The sequence below is a fragment of the Perissodus microlepis genome, chromosome 22 (assembly GCF_051167445.1).
Source record: "Perissodus microlepis isolate ML-2025 ecotype Zambia chromosome 22, ASM5116744v1, whole genome shotgun sequence".
Classification (NCBI taxonomy): domain Eukaryota; kingdom Metazoa; phylum Chordata; class Actinopteri; order Cichliformes; family Cichlidae; genus Perissodus; species Perissodus microlepis.
The window spans coordinates 7478491-7502272 of NC_140481.1; the positions used below are offsets into that span (position 1 = coordinate 7478491).

Sequence of the window (23782 nt, forward strand, 5' to 3'; positions counted from 1 at the left end):
CATGATTTTAATCACTTAAAAAATATTTAAAAATAAATTTTCAATTGCATATTTTGATATTATATAAGGTATTGACTTAAATACTTAGTGACGAGAGCCATGATGTTTAATTTTACATTACTTTTAATTTTTTTTCTGTATTTTAATATTATCACACCTGCTTCTGGACAATGGATTTTTAAGGTACTGGTAATGTATTGTACCATTTAAAATGAATATATATTTATAAAAAATACAAAATCATAGTTTTGTTGTATAAACATTGCCTTGGTTTGTCTTTTAGGCAGTTGGGTTAACACTTGTATGCATATTTTTAACCACAAAATTGGGGTTTTATCTGCCGGACATGTTTTGTCCCTTATCTCAAGAATCACTGATTTGTTTCCTGCAGCGTGGTGTGGATGATGATAACACTCCAAAATTTTCCTTCAGAAGTCGAGCTAAATTTTAGAAACATTTTTTTATTGACACCCAATTGAGAAAGGAACCCTGAACATAAATCCAGCCCACCATAACCCCCTGAGATCTAAATTCTCATTAGTGATGACCTCAAGTCTCAAACCCTAGCAAGTATTATAGTATAGACAAGCAAGTATTTATCAGAAAAAATGTCTACAGATTTTGATGCATATCTGCTAGGATGGTTACTTTACTTTTACACTAATTGGCAAGAGCTTTAAAAAGAACAAAAATATTATATTCTCACGTTTCTTTTCCATCTTCCGTGTTTGGTGGGTGTTAATCAAGAAAGTCTTTGTTGTACAAGACACACTGTACATATTTAATAGATAGTTATACAGACATTTAAGCTAAATACTGCGCTTCAAAACTCGTGAAATTGATCACATCGGTCCTTGAACTTTAAAAGTGCATAACAGAACTGATGTCAAAGGACTGAGAACATTTGCAAAGCTATGTTAATACATGTTTAAATTTGCAGCTACTCAGTAGGTCAGTGTTGACCGAAGTCAACAGTTTAATGCCACATTTTATTGGTAACTAAGTTTAAGGTTTATTTGAAGAATCCAGTTAACCCTAGGCCAAAGTCATCATAGGTGGTAACCATAATCCTAACCCTCGTCCTACCCTAAAACAGTTTTTAGAAAAAGGTAAAAGATGCCTTTATTTTAATAAATATGAATAGTTTTCAGTGTGTCAGTTTTTTTTTCTTGATTCCCTCATTGCCAGAACTTGAGGGAACACATAAAAAAAAACCATATATGACAAATTCCCACTGATTATGGTTAGGTTGGGATTAGAGTTGGTGTTGCCAGTGATGTCAACTCAGACCTCAGAGGTTTAAGATCTTCAGACTGAAAATATACTTGTGCTTCTTTAAGTAGGCGGTTGTTGATTTTCTTGCTTGTTCTGCAAACCAAAGTGCAGCATAAGTCTTGTCTTTTTGTTAGCACACACTGGCACTGTATGTGTATCATTCTTTGTGTATTTCTGCTTTTTCCCATATTCCCAACTTCATGCATCTTGCATATTGTTTGTTTGCTTTGGGAAAAGTTATTTTACTTTGCAGTGCAAAGAGAATTGAGCACATTTCAATGAGACGTTATATATTAGCTAAGCTAGCAAGCATTGCTAGGCCTGCCGGCTTAGCTAATGCATTTAATTTTTCATTTCTAAATGTTACTGCTTGGTAAATACCAAAAGAAAGTTGTATGGGCTTATAGATCTTAATACTCTGTGTAAATTGGATGTGATTTGCACTTTAAAATATCTTTTTTGTATTGAGCAGCAACACAAAAGTAAGTAGTAAGTGTACTAATAAACTTAGCGGGATACAAAGAGGTAGAATGCCTGTTAGGAAAAACAAAAACTCACTTCAGCATTCGTTCATTTGTCTCTTCATCCATGTTCAGGGGACTGAGTGAAGATGAGGAGATGATACCGAAGGAGCCCAGAGGCTGATGGGTGATAGGTGAGGTAGTCTGACGAGTGGACATTCCACTGATAGATGGAGAGTCTCTCAGGACGGATGAAAATGGGAGGCAGGTTGGGGCACAGGAGACTGACATGTTCACCACCTCCACCATCTTCTTGTTCACAAAGGCTAGTCCTGAGTTAGGGATCTTGGAGGCCTTGGATTGGCAGTCCAAAGGCGCTTTCTCACAGCTCGACACTCCATTTACATCAGCAGGTGACACTATCTCTCTGTTTGTCACGCCCAAGGGGTCACTTGGCCTCTGAGTGGTGCTGTTACTGTTGGGCAGATCACTGAAGCATGAAGGTTTTATAAGTATCTGTGAGGGATCTAGACATTCATGTTTCTCAGGCCCGAATAGTTGGGTCTGATGGAAACTTTGGCACTCATCTCCCGTGTTAATCCTCTCCTGATCTGTTGCACTTTCATGCACACATGGTTTGTTTCCACAGCCGCAGGGCACTGTTTCCGATTCAACGACAAAGACATCCTTCACTGAGGTTACTCCACTGATGTGTGTTTGATTGTTCGTATTCTCCCTTTGGCTGCCATTAACAGCACTTTCCTTGACATGAGGGCTTTCTGCAGACTCTTGTAAAAGTAATACTTCAGAAACACTGCTTGACGCTGACTTTATCCTGTATGTGTCTGACAGGTACTGTGGAGAGTTTGACTTTTCAGAGGTCCCATTCTCCTTGACAATATGGCCAGGATTTGATGATGAACTCATGTCTAATGGAGATAATTCTGACTGTCCAGAATCCAGGTTGCTGTACAAAGAACAGTTTGTCCTACATGAATCTTCATGTTGTACTAAGCTCTTGCAATCTGTTTCCTGGTTGAGCAGCATATGGCCATCCTCTACATCTTCTGGGCTACTTATCTGCGGCGCAGAAACAGATTTGGTCAGCTTGCTTAGCTGCCTCTGATGCTGATCCTCCTCATAGGGCAGAGAACTAATTGATGTAAGTGAAGCCTGTATACCTCCACTTGGAAGGCTGCCGTTGCTCTCCATCTGCAGGCCTTCCAGATAGCTCCGGTGCACCGGATGATTTAACACTATTTGCTGTGGGATCTCCCGTTCACTGGAAAAGTCCAGAGGGGGTCGTCCTCGCAGTGCGGCCTCCACCGGCCACGCTACAGAGCTGGGCTCACTCTCGATACCAGAGTCTGAAATAACAGAGGACGAGCGCTTCATGACCTTGGTGCCGACCAAACCTCCGCGATGAGTCGTCTCTTTTCTGAGCTCACCCGGAAAGAGTGGTATTACTGGACAGCCAGCGGGTACACTGATAGGAGGGACATCCTCACTTTCATCATCCACTGAGTGATTTAAAGGCATGGCGATGTTAGGCTGCTCTTCAGTGTTTTCATTCTCTATTGCATTGCTGTGGTTTGTGGCATCACAAAGTTGGGCAATTACTTCTGTTACAGGATGAGAAAGAGACTTGTCACTGTTGTCTGCAGAATCTGTGAGGGGACTAAAGCTTGAGGAGGGAGCCAAAAGTGCCTCTCCTCTACAAGAATCACATGACTTATTTGCAACGTAGATCTCGCCTGAACTATAGCTCTCCTTATTTTCTGCTGCTTCCGTCAAGTTTTCCTTCACTGCCGCGGAAAGTTCAGTTCTGCCCTCAGTAGGAATGATGTTCTGGGTACATCTGGTGTCGCTCTTATTCTGGTCTGCTGTGAGTGAGACATACAAGGGCAGGTCCGTGCATTCACTACCCAGAGAGTCCTTGGGTACTGCTGGTGATACGGCTTCTTGGCTGCTTTCGAGAATCCTCTTGGCAAGATCTAAGTTGGTTTGTTCATCAGCAGTTGCAGGCATTGGCACATGTGATGTGTACTCTGGAAAGATAAAGAAATTCAGTTTGTAGAACAAGAGTTTGGTCCTGAGACAATACGTAATGATATGTTAATAGCAGGTAGCAGAAGATATATATTTTGTAGTACGTGTTTGAGGAGACTCCACGTATCTGTCCTCAAAGATGATAGGCAGGCTGTTCCAGTCTCCATCGATGTCCAGGCACTCAACAGGTAAAGGAGGCATCTTGGTCAAGTAGTCTGAGCTCCGTACTTCTGCAGCTATCTGGCCGTGTCTATTGATTCTAAATCAGGACAATTCAAGATTAAATATTATACTTCTTTGCACTCACAGAATGAGCTTTCTGACAGGGGTGGTACTTACAATTCCTCTTGAAATGTCAGAGATATCTCTTTGTGGTGCTCGGTGAAAAAGTACGCCTCAGAGAACCTCCTGACCTTGTGTTTCCAGACACATACAAAAAAATAAATTTTTGATAAGAGCCTCAGTCTCAGTCTCAGATCACTGGCAAACATATGGTTGGGTTCGATTTCTTGGTTCAATAAGCAAGAAAAATTTACCAAGTATTTGATGAGCACAAAAAACAGACAAAAAAGCTTGAGAGCTACTCCACTGTGTAGCACATTTTCATATTAAACAGCCCAGTGATTTAATAGAAACTGCAGGGAAAATCATATTAGATTGCTCAGCAAGTTTTAGGATATAGAGGTCCAGAATGGCATTTATAATTTGAATGATTCCTTTTGAAACACTCAAAGCTCACAAATAATCAAGTGCATCAGCAATGAGACTAAACATTGTCTAAATGTGGACTCAGAGAGGGAGCAGCAAGCCTGCTGTTTTAATGGCAACCGATTTGATGCATTTTACACAAGATTGGAAATTAGTGTATTCAATATTTAACAACAGAATAAATTATGTACATGGAAAAAAGAACTTGATTTAATGGGACATGACTGATCAGGGGTTCATGATATGAAATTACATCATTTAAACCTTTGTCTCTGATCTATCATTCAGTAAGCATAGCTGGACTGGCCATCGGGCATACTGGGTATTTGCCCGGTATGCCCGATGGTGATTTTTCGTTTTCATGGGCTGATGTTTTTTTGTTGTTGTTTTTTTAACAGTATAAACAATGAAAGGTGGTGGATTGGCCAGATGCTGGCAGATGTGTAAAAATAACTTAGTTGTTTGGTGGTGGTTTCTATGGCGAAGCTTCCATAGAGGCCAGCAGGTGGATGAGTGAAAGGGGAGGCAGGAGGAGCAGAGACCCGAGGCGGCCGCCGGTCTGAGTGTCAGATGAACTGAACTTCAGGTAAGAAGTTATGACCTGCAGTCTATCTGGGTCAGATATAAACCGAGTTTAGGTGGAGTTTATTTTCGTTGTGCTGACTTTTTACAGTCAGCTACAATAATAATACTGCGTACTAGCTAGCATGACAGAGTTTCTATACTGCTGGGTGGGTGCTGTGTGGTTACTGATAGTGAACTTTATTTTATTCATAAGGTTAGTTAGTAGAGTTGCCAACCGTCCCGTAAAAAACGGAATCGTCTCATATTCAGGGAAAATATTACGCGTTTCGTACTGAGCTGAGAAGGAACACAGTTTGTCCCGAACTTCAGCTAGAATGGAAAAGACACAAAGCTGGAGTTATTCTGTGTCTTTGCTGCACAGCTGCCTTTTCTTTGCTCATTCTCTCCCCCTCTCTCTCCTGTTGTTATTTCAATCATGAAACTGATCAATGATCAGCTGATCGGCTTTTCTGTCTCAAGTCCCGTCTCTCTTGTTTGTTTATCGCCCACTTTGCGCCAGAAATAGGAAACCAGCGGATGTCGCGCTAAACAACAGCAGCACGTTTACGCTTGATCAACTGTTGTTAGAATTTTTTAATATTAATTTCTAGTATCAGCTGATGTTTGCTGGAGCCACAGCTGTAAAAGCTGCTGGTCATGACATCGGTTTGGATATGTGGTGAGAGGGAAACATGAAGATGAAACCAGGAGATGTCCTTACTGAATCATCAGAGCTGAACAGGTGATGGAGAAACAGTAGGGGTGCAACGATACTCGTATCGGTATTGAACCGTTCGATACAGTGCTTTCGGTTCGGTACGCATATGTATTGAACAATACAAAATGTTTTAATTTATTTTATCAACTTTTCTTCTGACGATGCTGTCTGTGTTGAGCGCTCAGTGGATCTGCGTTCGACTGCGATCAAGAGTTGAGAGTTCGCCTTGTAATCCGAAGGTTGCCGGTTCAAGCCGGTTGAACAGTCTCGGTTGTTGTGTCCTTGGGCAAGACACTTCACCCGTTGCCTACTGGTGGTGGTCAGAGGGCCCGGTGGCGCCAGTGTCCAGCAGCCTCGTCTCTGTCAGTGCGCCCCAGGGTGGCTGTGGCTACAATGTAGCTGCCATCACCAGTGTGTGAATGGGTGGATGACTGAATGTGTAAAGCCCTTTGGGGTCCTTAGGGACTAAGTAAAGCGCTATACAAATACAGGCCATTTACCATTTTACCATTTTACTCCGCCTAGGCTGCACTGTCACGTGCAGATCCACTGAGCGCAGCGCAAGCTAGCAAGACAGAAGTTAAGCTCGTTGCAACATGGCATTTGCCTCAACTGTACTTTTGAGTTAAAATATATATTTATAATTTTAATAAATGACAAATTAAAAAGGCATGAACATTTTTTTGTATCGAAAAAATATCGAACCGTTACCCCTCAGAAACAGGTTTACCTTTTAGGTGACATGAATGAGTTAAAGGGAAGTTATGAACTGTTTCTGAGAGACAAATAACACCAGGATCCTTTTCTAAGTAGCTGACAGCTGGTAACTGTGCAGGGGCGGGTCTAGCAAAGTTTTGGCAGGTGGCCAGGTAGAGCATTAACATTTAAAATGTTTTGCTTTTAATAAATAATTATCTGAATCTTACAACCAAAGTTTTGATCTGATGTAACATGTATAGAAATCATACATATACCAACAAGACAGTGCATATCACTGTCACAACAGTGTTTATTTTCATTCAAAGGCTTTATGGCTTTTCCTATAATACCTTGTCTCTAGTCAAAATGCCCGGGCAGATTTTTTTGTCCCAGTTCAGCCCTGTCAGTAAGCTAAGCACAGACTTTTCATGCTCCTTACCCACCTGCGATCAAATCTTCTGTTTGAGAAAGTCAACTAGGCTTAAGGGCAGGGGAGGGAGAGCTTATAAGGCTTGTTTAGACAGAGGATGAACTGAGGGTCAGTATGGATATATAATAATAAATTTAAATCATGTGCAGTTACTGTAGAAGAATCCAAGAATAAATATGAGGAGCTGGAATTGAGAACAAAGCTCCCCTTTTAAAGACTGACTTGGCTGCCTCTGGTATCTTATTATCTTCATGTAATTAAACAGACATTGATGTCATGGGATCAGATGTATTTCCAATACCAAACTTTAAGGAGACAGTAACATGTATATTCTTTTTACAGAACTTTATGCACTCCTGTGAAAAACTAAGTACACCTCATTCAGTAGCTTATAGAACCATCTTTACTAGTAAGAATGTGAAGTAATCACTTTCTCTATGACTTTATTAGATTCTAACATCACTGTGGGGGAATTTTTGGCCCACTCATCTCTACAACACCATGTTGGTAGGGTGCAGGTTGACTTTGGAAGTCAAGAAAAGGAAGCAAGTGAAGGCAGGAACAGGGATTAAATATTGGAAGTTGAAGAAGGAGCAAAGCACAAAAACTGGTCCTGGGTGGTAGGGAAGAGTTGCCAGATATCTGGGAAGAAGGTGTTGAAGGTTAAGGATGTAGGTGATGATCAGTGAAAGAAGAAGAAGATGAACAGTAGGTAGAAGGTCTGATCTGATTGATGGATTTTTCTTGAGGTCTTGAGGTTTGCTAAGATGCAACCAAAGTCGCTGCCATGTTCTTTTTAGGGAGACAATACTTTCTCCTAGCAGCTCTTTCTAAAAAGTAATTTTTGTAATATCTCTGAGCTTTGCTTGAGGTAATCTTGGGATGAATTTGCTGGGATGTCCACCCCTGGGAGGACTGTGTCACCTCTGCTTTTACAGAGGTCAGTCCTTTTTGGGACGAACACTTAATCAATAGCACCTGGCTCCTACTTAACCTCCAAATTGGAAGCAATAAGGCTGTACTTCATTTTTCACGAGTGCGCATTGAGTCCTGTGAAAGCGCTGTATCCAAACTATCTTCATGATGGACAAATTTAACAGTACTTTCTATAGGTAATCATCCGAACTTTTTTAGTGCATAACAGTTATTGATGCTTGATTGGGCTTAACTTTGACATGTTTTTCCTCATCAATGTGAAAGTTAGTTTGATTCTTCTTAGACAGACTGTTGTTCAGTATCATGTTACTTTCTGAAAACTGGTGACAACATGCCTTTAAGGAGCTGCTTTCAGAGATAAAATGTCAATGCTTATGAAACATGTTTTATTGTTCTGTGGTATTCTTGCATTTTAGCGTGGGTGGATCACAATCACTATATTTAAACATATCGGCACCAGGGCCTAATAAAGGCTCAGCACCTCAGAGAGGCAAATGATGACGTTTGAACATTGTATAAGCCTGCCTTTGATGGAGCTGAACTCTCACCCTGAGCGTGTGGTGCTCCTGGGCCAGATAGGACAGGATGTGGGGGTTGAACACAGCGGCCTCCAGGAAGCAGCTCCACAGAGCAGCCAGCTGGAAGCAGAGCTGGCTTACGTCCCTGCTGATCTGCTCCGCCACCTTCTCGTGGCCTTCTTGCAGCTGAAAAGAAAAACGCAGTCCTGTAATATTTAGCTGAAAGTGTTGCATTTCAAAGAACTCCCAGAATAAAGCATGCACAAGTCCAAGGCTGGGTGATTGTCCTGCTCACATATTTATACCTACAAAGAAAACAGTATCTACAATCTGTCTGATATGAAAATGACTGTGGGCGGATTATTAATAGGAAATTTATATCCAAGTATGGAGTGGCAGTTTGCCTACACAGCGAAGAATTGTCAGATCCTAGATTGACTGGTTGGCAGCTGCTCACCTAAACACTAATCACGACCATTTTTACTGGTATCATCTAATAGCTTCATTATACTGAAAAGCTCCGGCCTCATAAACAGATTTTATTAAATGCCCCAACATATTCTGATTAAGGCACATATCAATGCACACTGAGATGCCAGAAAAACACAGAAATTAAAACCAAATGCAGAAAAACAACCAGGGTAAAAGCACTTAAGTAGTAACAAACAGAGTGGGAAAGGAGTGAGACGGAGATCACACAACAAGCTGACAAAGACTGAAGTAGAAAACCAACTAATTGCACACAGCGTGGAGAATAATAATAACAGGTGAACGCCATCAGGACAACAACAAAGACGGGACAAAAAAATGAGGGAACTAAAACACTTCCTTTTTTTCAGCTAAACTAAAGGAAGTAAACTGAAATAAGTACTAAGAATAGATTCCCGCACATAAACACAAAGATCACGAAAGCCTGAACTCTCTTAGTCAAGCTTTCATGTCATTTCTGTAAGGAGCTTTCAGGAATAGTTCTCCAGGATTCACTCTTCTTTGGATGTTGGCTGCTTTATGCTTTTTGGTCAAGATGAACACTGTGCACACTCTTAAATGGACTGGTTCTTATATAGCGCTTTTCCACTCTCCCGGAGTACTCAAACCACCAACCTTCCAATCAGCAGCTGACCTGCTCTACCTCCTGAGCTACAGCCACCCCAAACTGTTACACTGTTTCAGTAATATTGAGGTCCGGGCTCTGGAGAGGCCTGTCTATGACTGATAATGTTCCACTGTGTCTATGTTTTTACTGCAGTGTGTTTGGGATCATTGTCAAGCTAAAAAAAAAAGCTGTTGCCAACCAGAACTCCAGTTGTATCATGGTGGATCAAAATCTGATGGCACCTTTCTATCTTCATAATTCCATACATTAGACAAGATTCCCAACACCACTGGCTAAAATTTGTATATCTGTATATCTCTCATGACCCACTCAATGATTTGAACCCCAAACTTATAACCACTACTTATACTATCACCACCCTTCCACAGAGTCCTTTTCTGATGAGTCTTCGGATTTTTTCCTAAATCAGATACTGTTCATCTGTGATATATATCATTAGGTCTGCTACATCTTATTTTGTCCGACACTTGCTCAGCTACCTCCAATTTTTTAAGAGCACATTGCACACCATGATGAGATACGCCAAGTTTTTGACTAATAGCTCTTTGGGATTCACCTCACTGGTGTAAAAATACTATTTTATAAGTTGTCTTTGGCATTTTTTGCAGATTCATCTAAACACATGGAAGCAAATCGTGATTTTTTTTTCACAGGCTGCTCGTAACAAAGTGCCTATAGATAGTATTTAAAAGTCTTTCTTTGCTAAGTTTCTGTTATGTGCGGTGAGAGCACTGGCTCATCCTGTACTTGATTGCTTGATAGTTCATAGGTCAGTGTTGAGTGACTTAATAAATGGCCAGAGTGTCAAATGTTGAGTTAGAATGTCTAGAAAACTTTTGCTCCAGATCACTTTAAAAATTAAGACGTTTGATTCCTTAGAAGCACATAACAATATAAAGAAATAACTTTTTTAATGTGAATCTATTCTTAGCATGCTGGTGCTTTTTTGTATTAGAATAGAAACAAATAGGAAACAGCAGGTACTATGGACTAGTGACATCAAAGTGAAAAGTGACAGAGGCTGCTTTGTTGGTTAGACTCTAAAAAAGTAATGTTTTCTTACATAGAGCTCTATAATAAAGTATTTTTGTTATTGTCAGTGTGTGCTGTGCATTGATGAGGTTAAAAATAAAATAGCATTATGTCAATAATTCACATACAAGTAATGGTTGGATTGATTGTTAAGTTTAATTATTTTTACTTATAGATTAACCTGCATTTTTCCTACTTTTTGTTTAATAAAATATTTATAAAGAGACAATAAGATAAGATATGTTTGTTACTATCATACAAAGACATGAACTTACCTGTAGCTCTATTGTCAGCTGATTTAGAGTTTCTTCTACAGGCGACACATCTGTGGGAATAAAGATATTTGGGGAGTTTTAACTTTCATTATCCTGTGACAGAGGGTCATACACACATATAGTTTGAAAATCTTATAAAACAAGTTAAGCATATGTGCACAGTTTTAGATATAGACAAGCTGAAGTGAAGGGAGCTGAAATGGCTTGTTTTACTGAGTGGCTAAGAGGCTGCACGAAGCCCCGTCTAAAAGGGCAAATATGGAAACATTTACATTCACTGCTTAAGACCATGTGATCAAACTGTGTTCAGGAAACTGGAGGTTACAATTAGCATGTTTGTACTCCACTACATATATACGAAGTTAAGGTTTTAGGGGAAATATAGTGTCACTGTACCAGAGTCGGAAAAAGGTTTACAGAATACACAACAAGTACTCTAAGTACATCAAATAATAGCAGTACTTATAGTTTAGTTTTCAGTACAGGTAAACTGTTTAATGTTAGTCCTCTATTTCTATCGGGGTGATTTTAAATTACTTTCTGACAAGGTCATTAAAATAATACTTTTTCTACAGTTTTAATCATATTTTTTTAATAATTTACATTGTCTTAAAAGAAAAAAAGTTCCTGTATTATTAAAATGTTCCAATATGTTATTTTCAGATCTCACTAGACTTTTAATGAAGAAACAGGTCCAAGGCTTTCTATATATGTGCCACCTGATTCCAGAGGAATCTGCTGCAGCTGTGGGATCTCCTTCATGAGTGCTGTGTAGTACGTGTGCAGGCCTCTGTGTGCCACCAACAGGAGGCGACAGAGTCGCCGGTGCCACGTATGAGCTCTCTGCAGGCAGTTTTCACTGGGCACATAAAAACTTCCCTGAGGAGAAGGACAGAGGAAATGTCAGCTACTATGTAGGTCACAAGTCACCTCTCAAGTATAATGTCTTCTTTTAATGACAAACATGTACACATACTTGAACTTAACAGGCTCTACTATAGCCTGGTTTGAAGGTTTGTTGCTCTGACCTCTTAGTAATAGAAGCTTACTTTTGCAGTCACAATAACTCCTTGGAAGATCTGATACAATAAAACAAATGCCTCTTAAACACAGCTAGCTGTGAGCTGCAAAAGCAGATCAAGACATTTATGTGGCACACGTGGATGTATGGCAGCCCTTTAGGGCCTTCAGAGGTCCCAGGTGTGGGAACTTGGCCAAGAAGCAAAGCACTGTTTGGAGAATAGTCTTTTTAAAATCTGTGCAACAATCTGTATGAAATAGTATTTAACTATGCTTCACATTATATGCACTGAACTAGAATCAAACGTCCAGACACAGGTCCTTTGTTTGTGCCTGTAGGTAGATATGGTTTTGAGTAGATGAGTCATCCCCCAAATAGTGCCCAAAAAATTGCATCTGCATCAGGAAAGCACCACCATCAGTTTGGTAGCTGGTGTAGAAAAGTTATTTTTATACCATGTTATTTTGCACTTCATTCAAAAGAAGGAAACTGAAACTCAGAATGTAAAGGGTGCGAGTCATCAAGTATAACAAAAACAACTAACCCCTGTCAGTGTCTGCTGTGGCTCACTCATCTGCCTGCCAGCCCATTTACCACTGAGTGTTTCTTTCTTACATAAATAAGTGTGTGCTAAAATGTAGGTGAAAAGCTGCTTGACAAGGAACCAGCACATAAAAAGAGAAATAATAAAAACAACAAGATCTGGTAGCTCAAGTACAAACCTCTGCTTTCTGATCGGCCAGTAAAATCTGGGCTGTAATATGGGCCTTTGTTCCAGCAGATGGCTCTCTAACAATGAAAGACGGGCTCTAGCTGTGCTTCACCAAAGCCGTTAATAGCATTTGCTGGCACTGTGCAACCAACTACAAATCACCAAAGCCTTGAAGTCTTCTAGAAGAGACAGTGGTCCAAAAAGACTGTATCACTTTAGACGTGAGTCATCACAGTATGTCTACAACCATCCATGGTCCCTGACCCCAAACACTCATCAGAGTTCTTCCCACCCAGTGCCGAGATTTTTGGCTGCCTCTGTGGAGCGTAGCGCTCCAAAAGGTATGTGATGCCTGAGTATCAGGACATACTGTAATTTCCCTCGAGCTAGTAAAGTTGCCGGCCCTATCATCATACCTGTGCACACTCTGTAATTGCTCCAGTGGAGTATACCCGAACCAGGAAGGAACACCTGTATGTTTACTTCCATAATTCTCTTTAGCTTTATAGGGGCCCGCTGGGAACAGTCTGTAAGCGAGGTGCACCGAAAAATAGCTTTTCCCCCCCTATAAACTAGTCATTATCCTAAAAGCACAGTTTCTCTACACACTAACAATGGTTAAAATCTGCCACAGTTCACCTGATGTCAATTTCTGCTTCTGTTTGCTGCTTGTTTAATTTGCTATGGAGCCGTTTACTTCTGAAGCATGCAGGTAGCGTTTCATTCCAGTGTTCCAGTTTTGTGTATAATTTTCACAAAGAAACACCAATTTTTAAAAAGTCTTATCTTACAGCAGAAGCACAAGATTTAGACAAAATGACACATGTTAAGGGGGAAAGTGCTGGAAACTAAGTGTAGCCGCAGGTAAAAAGCTGTAAATAAATAAAGGTGAAAGAGTCTGCAGCGTTGTGCGCAGCTTTCACCTGCAGCTATGTGGTACGTGGCGCTTGCAAGCACAACTCATTACTGTGATCAAACGGAACCCCCCCGCTTGGCTAAATGCTGAGCTTATTAAAGCGCCCAGCCAGGGGTGGGAGTAAAAACCGGGAGGAGGAGCGGCAAGGTGGCGTGGGGGCCTGGGAGCTCATTAGGATTTACTGTGCAGACTGCGACGTTCACGGAGACATGAGAGATGCATGTTATAAAACCTGAGGAAAAACTCTTTGTACCTTATGTTGGTGTAATTACCAAATATACACAAGAAAGCTAAACTCAGTAAGGAGCAACAGCCCCAAAATATAATTTTTGGATATGCGGTGATACCTGAAAACAGCAGCAGTGAAACTATCATAGATTCGAGTTGCGTTGGGAGTACACCGCTGCATTGGGTTCTGCAATTCTTGGAAGACTTGAAAAAGGTCACACTTTTTGTTTCCTTTTGTCTGCTCAGTACTGTTTGCTCCGAGTCCAAAGAGTCACGAGGACAGGCTAGCTGCTTGATAGTGCAAAGAGATACTGTGTGGCTCCTTATCTGTAAACTATGCAAACTAGTCTAGACAGGAATCTATGTGAGATTAAAACTATCATTCACCCGTGCTTGGTAGAAACACTGCATTGTAACATATTGAAATATAAAACATTTCTAGTTTCAAGAAGTGCATGTAACTTTATACATGAATCTTCCATTTACAGGAGAAATGATGGTAAATAAGTGGCACTGTGTCTCAAATGCACCCACACAGTGGATCGACAAATGCACAAAACCTTTTTATGAGTCTTTTGGAAAAAAGAAATTGCTGGAATCACCACTCTGATTTTTAATGATATCTTTTCACACTGGACCCTCTGATGAGGCCTTTTCGGGCCCGCTTCCCATACGTTTGACACGCCTTCTGTATACTGGTTGTGTCTCCGTACGGCTGCAGATTTCTCACTTTTATCTGCGAGCTGTAGGGCTTGTTAACCAAAGTGCTGCATTCTCTCCTATTGACTGACAGCTAGCTACACACTCACAGAATCAAGGCTAATTACAAAACTAAAGAAAGAAAGAAGTTGTTGAGTCACAATAACGAACATGAGTCATGGGTGTCTTTTATCACCTGCTACTATTGAATACAGCTTTTTACTAATATATGCCTAGGTGAATAAAAGGCAATAAAATAAATTTGCTATAGGCCATATATGATCATGATTAGTAATTATGATAGATTATTATTTATTTCATTGTGAATTAAGTGCGCTATAAATAAGCCAGAAGCATGAGAGACAGCACCATCATTTCCAGTGGGAGTTCCTATCAATTCCAGATGCTAAGCCTGGAAGCCTACAAGCCTGGGCAAGCGGCTTCAACAAATAGTATGAAACACCACAGCGCTGCACAGTGATAATCACCACGTTGGCCTCTGGTCTTAAAACCTACAGGATTCTGCATAGTGCCAACAAATGACTGATTCCGAAGGACAGACAAGGTCTGGAATCTGTAATCCAAATCAGGACGACTCCCTTCCCAGCTCAAAATCCCGTTGCTTCTGGATGACATGCCCAAGCAAATCCCAGCTAAATCTGTCGGCCTCTGTCCTAAACCTTTCTGTTTACGTCATCGCTTGGCATTTAGCTGCTCGCTCACAAAAAGAAGAGAACAACCAGCTCAAAGGGAGACATTTGTTTTCAGCTTTGTGAGACAAAATAGGCTTTGACTTTGTGTGACTTTCTATTTGAAAGCAGCTGAACCGCTAAAGGTTAACACACCTCAGAGATGACAGGTTTGCAGTAGCCAGCGCCGAACACGAGGTTCTCTACAGACATGGCGGACGGGTCGTTCGTGCTCTCTGGCGAGCCCTTCCCAAGCCAGGAGCCCTTCCCCGTACGGGCAAAGCTGGAGAGAGGGCAGGGATGACACAGCAGGGGCAAAGTATGAATATGTTTGTGTTGTATTTAGTGTTTGTGACTCTGAAGGAAGACATGAACTGAGAAATAAGAGCAGTTCTGCTGCAATCAGTCAAGTGCTGCAGTAATCTATGTAATGCATGTTGGAACATCGACTATGACACTGACAGCTGAATTCATCAGATGAGTGTTTGGAAAATTATTCATTCAGCTCGCCAAGAGATACATTATCCATTGCAAAAGATGTGCCAGCAGTTCAAGCTCACGTTCTCGCCTGCTTGACTGTATGGGTTTCATTTCAGTTAAATTTTTCACTTAAAAAATTAAAACCTGCTCATTGCAGATGTCTTGAACACATCTCCAAACAGCATTCAAAGCCATAGATTACAAAATGAATGGCTTATTTATAAAGAAACAAAAATGAATCCAAGCAAGGTTTGGATAACGGATTAGAGGATTGTGCAGTGAAAAGAATAGTTGGGTTCCTGAGATCATACCAAATCAGATACAAATTTTGTGTAATGTGAAGATTCGGGGTCTGCAGGATGCGAAACAGTTGCAAGCTTTCCAGACTTTACCTGAGCAGGGGCTGATGTAAGGCAACCAGTGAAGCGTGGATGGAGACAGAAATGACTGACAGGTGGAAATAGTCGAACATGACAGGGACGTGGTGGTGGAGGCCTCTTCGCGGGTGGAAATGGAGGCTGAGGGTCCGACTGCTGATCAAGGGGACAGTCGCTATATCAGCCAACCTGAGGGAGTAAAAACAAAACCCAACTCTTTAAGTGAAAATCGTCCTTTTTTGCCATCGTCCATAATGTTTGCAGCTGTTCCATTAGAATGGCTCATCTAGCAAAGGACAGAATAACTAAACAACATCATTGATGGATGTACTGTTTTAATTAGATAATGCTACACTGTAAAGTTCTCCGTTGCTTTATTAAATTAATCAGGAAACCCTAATGAAAATATTTACAGTTAAAGTTTTTAATATGACGAATCATAACTGTTATTTATGTTATGAGTAGACTGTTAAAACTAAGCAGAATTTCAATGCCTGCTTTTTTCAGCACTGAAAATGAGAATGAAATAATACATAAAAAATTAAAATCTGATCATCTTTGTATCTGTGCCAGAGAGTGCAGATTAGAAGTGGTTTTATTGCTGATAGTAAAAGTGTGACCTGGAGCGCCTAAAACTTCACATTAAAAGGAGCATCTCATATTTAAGTGAGTGGGAAATATCAGGGCAACTGCCTTTAGCAAGTACCAGTTTTACATAACTGGGAAAGCTGCTCACTCATAATCCAATATCAACAATGATGATACAATCTAAATATTTCTTCTTCTTCCTTTTGTCCCAAGCAAACATACAAATCCCTGTAGTCATGGATCGTATGCCGTATATTTGTGATCAGGTGCTTAAAGTGATGTCTAGCCGCCAAATGGGAAAGTCGCTCACTTCACATCTCAAATACACACCAAACACATATTTTTAAAGTGGTTCAGAAACTTACTGCTGCTCATTGTCAGTGAAATGAAGATCCAGCTTCAACTGAAAATCCACCTCACTCAAGGCCTCCTCCACCTGCAAATGGGAACGATAAGGATTGTTGATGCATAAATATTGAAAGACCATGGGCACAAAAGAATCATAATCATAATCTTTGTATCACTGAACAAACCAAAAAACCCATGTAGACAGGTCAAGTTCAGCTACCTCAACTGGTACCTGTCTGCCAAGGTGACCACGCCCCTAACTACAGTGTCCAGATGTATACAAATCTACCCGTCCACACAGTTATTATGGTGGGAAAACTTTCCATAGAAGCCAAATCCCTTTTTACCAGGTTTCTAAACATGCTTTTTTATGGTGTAAAATAAAAATGAACGTGGGTTAACTCGCTTTGGACATCAAGTGGCCCATGAGTCTGTGAGAGTTTTGGTCTCTGTACCTTTGCATTAGTGTATTTTAATCGGTGTTCGATTATACTTATTTACTTCCACCTGTTTATTTGCTAACCAAATGTAGCATTGATATCACATAGAATTGTAACTGCACCTTGCTAATCAAGCTAGTTAGCAATAGCTGATAACCAGAGATGGGCAGTAACGCGTTACCGTAATCCGATTACTTTTTTCAAGCAATGAGTAAAGTAAGGGACTACTATTGCAAAAAAAACTAATTAGATTACTGTCACTTTCTCGTAAGCACACTGTGTTAGTAGACCATGATTTTGTTTGTGAGAGTGTCTCATGACAATTACGTAAAAGCGTGCGACGTCCGTGGCAGCAACAGACGTGTGTAGATCAATAATGGATAATATGGAGAGCGGGAGAGAGTACGACTGTGCAGCGTTTAAAGTATGGACGTACTGACATTACTTTGAGCTTGATTCCATAAAAAGTGACAAAAACATTAGCATCTGCTGTACACTCAGCGTGGGAAGAAAACTTCTTTCTACAGCAAAAAATTTAACTTCGAATCTGAGCAAGCACCTAGCACGCTGCCACGGGAATGTGAAATTCACAGAGATCCTCCCACTGACATGACCGCTGCAGCACTGGGCAAACCTCCAGGTGACAATAGATATAAGAGCGACAGGACTTAGTGCCGCTAAAACATTATTTTATGTTATATGCTGGAATATGCAAAAAATAGGTTTAATTCTTAAACAAAGTTCAAGTCAAAGACTGTTTCATATAATTACATTTTTGCTTAATGCAATGTGCATAAAGCTAAAAGATTAAAACTAATAAACAAGTTTTATTAGTTTTCACTTGATTCAATTTTATATGATGGATTATGCAGAAAAAATAGAATTGGGCAGAAAGGTCTATTGCTTTAGTATGTATTTGGGTTGTGTATCATGTAACTAAGTAATAAAGTAACTATTTACTTTGAAAATAAATAATCAGTAAAGTAATGGGATTACTTTCTTGGAGAAGTAATCAGTAACTAATTACTTTTTTAAAGTAACTTGACCAACACTGCTGATAACACCTAACAGCTTCCATCCTGGCACAATGGCGAATGCAAAACTGAGACTTCAGAACGGAAGTGCAACAAATCAGTGCAAGAGGCTGTTGGGTGTTTCACACAGACGACTAGACTAGTGTTCATATCCAGATTTAAGCAACACAGGTAGGTTGGTAAAAGTCAGCGTATGTAGATTCTGATATTTCACAAAAACATATTTTTTTTATAAATGCCATTTCTAGATGACAGGGTTCATTTAACATGTTCAAAAATCTCCCAGAGGTGGATGTGACAGCTGTAGCCTCAGCTTTCACATTATCTTTGCACTCATCAAACCATGCGGCAGCCACTTGTGCTCTGTGGAGAAGGATCTGACTCTCATTTATTTACTGTCACTCACGTGAATGGAGAAATTCTGAATTAATGAAGGGGAACGGCCATCACACGGTACCAACAAGAACATGATGGATTTGCTGCTATTTGGCATAGAAGCTAATGTAACCAACCTTGTTTGCAATTCTGATTTAGCCACTTTAGTGTTCTTTTTGATTAACTGTTTATGTTCTCTGTATTCCGGCATTTATGTCTTTCATGTGGGCTGAAAAAATCAATTACTCTCATGTTCAAAGTGCGGTAGAAAATAAAGGCATAAATCTGAACAACAAAGTGAAAAAAGAAAAAAAAAACGGTATTAGGAAACTACAAAGCCGGGGCCGAAAATGGATGCAACAGACTCTTCTGAGGATTGGTGTGCAGCGCTGTTAAATTTTAATAGAAGCAGTTCCACTTTTGTAGCGCTTACAGTAAACGTATAAATCCATCTGATATTGATGGTGTGATTGATTAAGAATACATCGGGTGTGCACAGGGGAAATGAGAGGCTATTTTCGTCTGCGCTATCTGTAGCTGTGAACAGCAGATAACCTCCGGAAGGTTAATGAGCGGGGAGCCTTCGGGAGAGCTTACAGATGAAATCTGATATGCCTTTAAGCTCTTCTGTCTCCACACCTCCACAGCAACACCTACGTTTAATGAAAATTTCTAAAATTAGTTGTCATGTGAGACAGAAAATCCACATTCTGGCAGAAGCAGGAATCCTTCCACAGTAAACTAGGCGTATACACCACATGTTAGGGAGCAGCTGAGCGACGGTTTAGAGTAATGTCAGCGTGTGAGCTACGGCTATCAAATGCATGATTAGCTTCAAATGAGGCCATCTTAACACTCCCACGTCCCAGCATCAAGCCCGTGTCACCGCTGTCACTGCTGATCAATTTGAGCTCCGGTGGCTCCCACAGGCAAAAACGGGCAGAGTGGATTCTCAGGGTCACGCCCACAGTAAAACAGAACATCAATAACTGTCAGGTAGGTTTACACACCTGATCAGTTGAACTAAATATGGCCGGTCTGGGTGCACAGGCACAGTCTTTCATTTACATAACATTAATTTCACGGAACGAGTCTACGAGTCGGTGACCCTCGCACTGGTTGAGTGGTTATTATGATTAGGACAGAATTCCTTTGAAAAAGGCAATTAACCTCTTCCAGTGAATAGCTTTTGTTATCTTTCAGGGAACCAAACTCCTGTCAATCATTTCATCACATTTAAAAACCGCTAATGCCTCCGTTAACAAAAAAAACTATAGTGTGCCCACAGACCCTTAAAGAAAGTATTGGAGACAAGTTCTAGGCCTGAAAATGAAAGCCAGATGTCAAAAAGTTGAAAAGTTCAGTTCTTCTAATATTCCACTTCAGACCTACTCCAAAAGTAAAATCAGTGCCCATTTAAAAAAATCTGTTACTTACCACTAACTCTTTCTGGAACAGTTCATGCATGTAGCTAACCAATTAGCAGCCATTTAATAGTTAAATTAATATGACCAATGCAATCGCAAAAACAGTTGCTGTGTCTGAGGTCAACTTAGCTTTCAATAAGCTTTATTACATTTTCTGGGTTGATAAACATTGAACAGGAAGTTCTGAACTGGATTTCCTTTAATGTCTATCCAAGTATCCAGGCTACACTGGTAGCCTCAGAAAATTAGCTATCGGCACCAAAGGGCGAGCCATCAGACTGACCAGTAGTTTCAAAGATTAGAACTACATTAACTTATAAGCTTTGTTTATTTAAATGCATTTTTATCCCTGTTATAGCTATCACATGAAATGTTTACCCAGAACATCAGTGCAAACTGTTTCTAAGAATATGGCAGCTGTAACTGTGATCAATCTGTTGCTGTCTTCATACACAACTACTTCCATTTAGAGTTCAGCCACGACTCATAGATCTGAAGTAGAAATTCAGAAATTCCTCTGCAAATAGTGATGCAGTTGCTGCATGACGGCACTTTAATTTCAATTTGCTATAGCTGCCCAGCAATCTTGCTTTTCAACAGGAATCTATAATCAGAATGCAAACAGTTTATATAAGTTGAGTCGAGTCCCTACTGTAAAGTGACGTGTCACTGACAAGACTGAGTCCGATTGAAAGCAACATATTGGCAATCCGTCTGCTTTATTTGCAAACCTTCGCCTTCATCTGGATGAGCGTGACTGCAGTTAGTCTGAGTCGGACTGCAACTGTTTGGAGATAGGTTGCCTCCTGCCAGGTGGCCTGTGCAATCGTCAGATGAGGGTGTTGCGCACTGACAATTACTTACAATTGGTTCCCAATAGCAAAACAATTTAATGCAACCACTGGGCGCCCATCGATTGTTCCTAATCGCAAGGAGGTGGCTGCCCTATTTTCATTCTACAGTCAATGATGCTTTAGACATCTTAAGCTCTGTTACAAGTCAATGTTTGCAGAAAGTACATCTTTGCAAATTGAGCTGTCTTTGGCCAAAGAAATAGAACGGCTCCGACACCCCTGCTTTAAATCTATACAGCTATAGACAGATAGACTATATATTTTGCAGTCTGAAAACCTGCAAAATATATAGCACCGTAGTTTTTCATCTTTTATTCCCTGTTGTGTAAAATATCTGCTGTGATTAAGTGGAACAAATGTGTGTGTTCTGAACAAGGAGTATCGTTTGTGTCAGATGATAAAAACAACAAGTGCAGAAGGGAATAGAGAATGATGAAATGCATTAATTACGGGCCATTTAATATGCTGTAAAGCTACAAGTTGCTATGGAATAAATAAAAAAGCGAGCAAATGGCAATCCACCCCCCCCCTTTCAAACTGGATATTTGTCTGTGTGTGTGCAGAAAATGTCACCGGCATGACTCACCCGTTCTCCGTCCAATAGCAGGTGGACTTTGAAGATCATACAGTCATTCACCGCAATCTCCTCGTTTCTGTACAGGATCTGAAATATCCGGCTGAACACGGTGCCGTCGTAAACCCCCGCAGAGCTGAAGCTGCACTCTCCTAATGTGGGACGCAAAAGCACAGCACAGTGACAGCAAGTGCAATTAGTATCCACATATGATAAGACATAGATCCGATAGACTAAAACAAGCATTAAACACGAATGTTTAACTGATAACAGGAGCTTTCTCAGAGCTCACTGTCATGACTACAAACAAACAAAACATCACTTTATGTTTGCACAGCATCAACAGGTTTGTGAGGATCTACACAGTTCTTGACATTTGCACATATTTACAGACACTCAGAGGCAAGCATCTACGTTTAGCTCTAGAACCAAGTGATAAAATCTGTAAATGAGTTTTGGGCCAAGAACGCTAAAAAAAAGAAATCAAGCAGCAAAATGGAAACATAAAAAACTGCAGTTCTTCATGTGACCACTTAGACTGGTTCAGAAAGCAGGTCAGCGCACACTGTTAACAAAAAAAAAATCTATGAGTAGGTTCCCTCTAAACCTGTATTCACACTGGCTGCGGATGCTAGAGAAAAAACCTTCCTGCAGTTGTATTGATCAGTTCAATTCAGAAGTTCTTCCACAAATAGCGGAGTAGTTGCTGCATGATGGCAATTTAATTGGAAAATCCCACATGTACCTGGCAACGCTCTGTTATATCGGAATACATATTGTAGAATAGAACCAGAGTCGAGGCCCTGACTACAAGGACACATGTCACAGGTGAGGGCAGACTGACTCGGGTTGACTGCAACATTGGGTGATCTGTCAGCTTTTATTTGCAGCTACCTTGAAACACCTGAAAAGTTGTGATGCAAACAGGAAACAGAGAATGTTCAGTGTCAGTGTAAAAGCTGTTGGTTTCAGCAGTAAGGAACAACATTTACTTTAAAAGGTGAACATTCTCCATTTCATTAATCCATGGACAAATGGCACATGTTTCCCATGCAAACTATGGGCAATTGTGGCAGTCTGTTAGCAACCAAAGCAATCACAGTGAGGCTGTTAGTGCAGCAGTCAATTTCGCCCAGGGACAGCCAACAACCTCCAGAAACTACTCTGGAGTTTTTATTAGCAAAGTTACCGCTTGTCTCTAGGCTTGTTTAACGAAAGCAAGGCAAAGCAAAGAGCTGTGGGCTGTTTTTCATATTTAGGTCTATCGATGTTGCTCACATCAAGTTCAACTGATAAACTTTAAAGTCCTTTAAACTTCTCGGTGTGGGAATGCAAAGCCAGTAGTACCTTTAAATTCACATATGTTTTCAAGCACAAGGGAAAACTAATAAATTGGATTTTATGTGGAAAAATTAGATCACACATTTGCCCCCAAAACTCACACGATCTCAGAGGCAGCCCATTGTTTCAACTGCCATCATCGTCCACGTCGTAGCACTTTGGTGTGCGACGCGGTGGATGTTTACTGTGTGCTACTAGCGCATTTTTCCCTGGCAGCACTGCAGAGCTGCTGTCCAGCTGTGAGCCGTGAGAGGTCTTTGAAATCCCCTGCTGAGGTTGTGCTCTTTTCTGTCTCGGTCTTACTCTCCCTCTCTCTGCAGGCCTCCTCCCGATAATGCTGTCACTACTTGCAGCATCAAGCAGCCCCAGCCAGGGTGACGGATGTGTGGAAGCACGAGTGCTGTCAAAGGCTTGGTGGATGTGTGGCACAGACAGCATAATCCCTCTGGGGATGTACTTTCTGGGGTAGGAGTTGTTGCGCGGTGTTAGCACGGTCTCCTTACAGTTGCATGAATGTGACTTTGATGTTCTTGTTTTTATTTTGTTTTTGTGTAGGTTTCAAGCTCCTGTTTCAAGACACATAAGCAGATTAGAAACTCGACACCGTGTGCTGTCATTAACATAAATTATTCTCTGTGTCTATTTGACCTGTGAAGGACTCATCGTTTCCCTCGGGAGCCTCCGTGCTTCACAAACGCTGGATTTCTCCCTTCATGTGGCCAGAATCACTAAATCAACAAACTGCACCTGCTGCAGTGGCTACTCTCACAAGCTCACAGATATTATACTTCCCTTTCAATGCCTGTTTGTTCTACAGACTTGATTAAATGATACAATACGTGTCGAGGGACTTTCAGTGATAAGGCCTTGATAAGAACGCAGCATAACTGAAATAAC

At 40.7% G+C, this 23782-nt stretch overlaps 1 protein-coding gene across 1 annotated transcript in view; it reads right to left on the reverse strand.

The window, feature by feature from the left end:
- fam135b (family with sequence similarity 135 member B) overlaps positions 1–23782 on the reverse strand; it is a 49973-nt gene that overhangs the window by 10750 nt on the left and 15441 nt on the right. Inside the window, exons 4-13 of the mRNA XM_084918675.1 lie at positions 21557–21696; positions 16858–16928; positions 15920–16093; positions 15204–15330; positions 11502–11661; positions 10783–10832; positions 8389–8544; positions 4125–4198; positions 3890–4044; positions 1834–3784 (exon numbers count right to left, since the gene is read on the reverse strand). Of these exons, the coding sequence (XP_084774801.1) occupies positions 1834–3784; positions 3890–4044; positions 4125–4198; positions 8389–8544; positions 10783–10832; positions 11502–11661; positions 15204–15330; positions 15920–16093; positions 16858–16928; positions 21557–21696 (3058 nt within the window). The remainder of the gene's footprint in view (positions 1–1833; positions 3785–3889; positions 4045–4124; positions 4199–8388; positions 8545–10782; positions 10833–11501; positions 11662–15203; positions 15331–15919; positions 16094–16857; positions 16929–21556; positions 21697–23782) is intronic.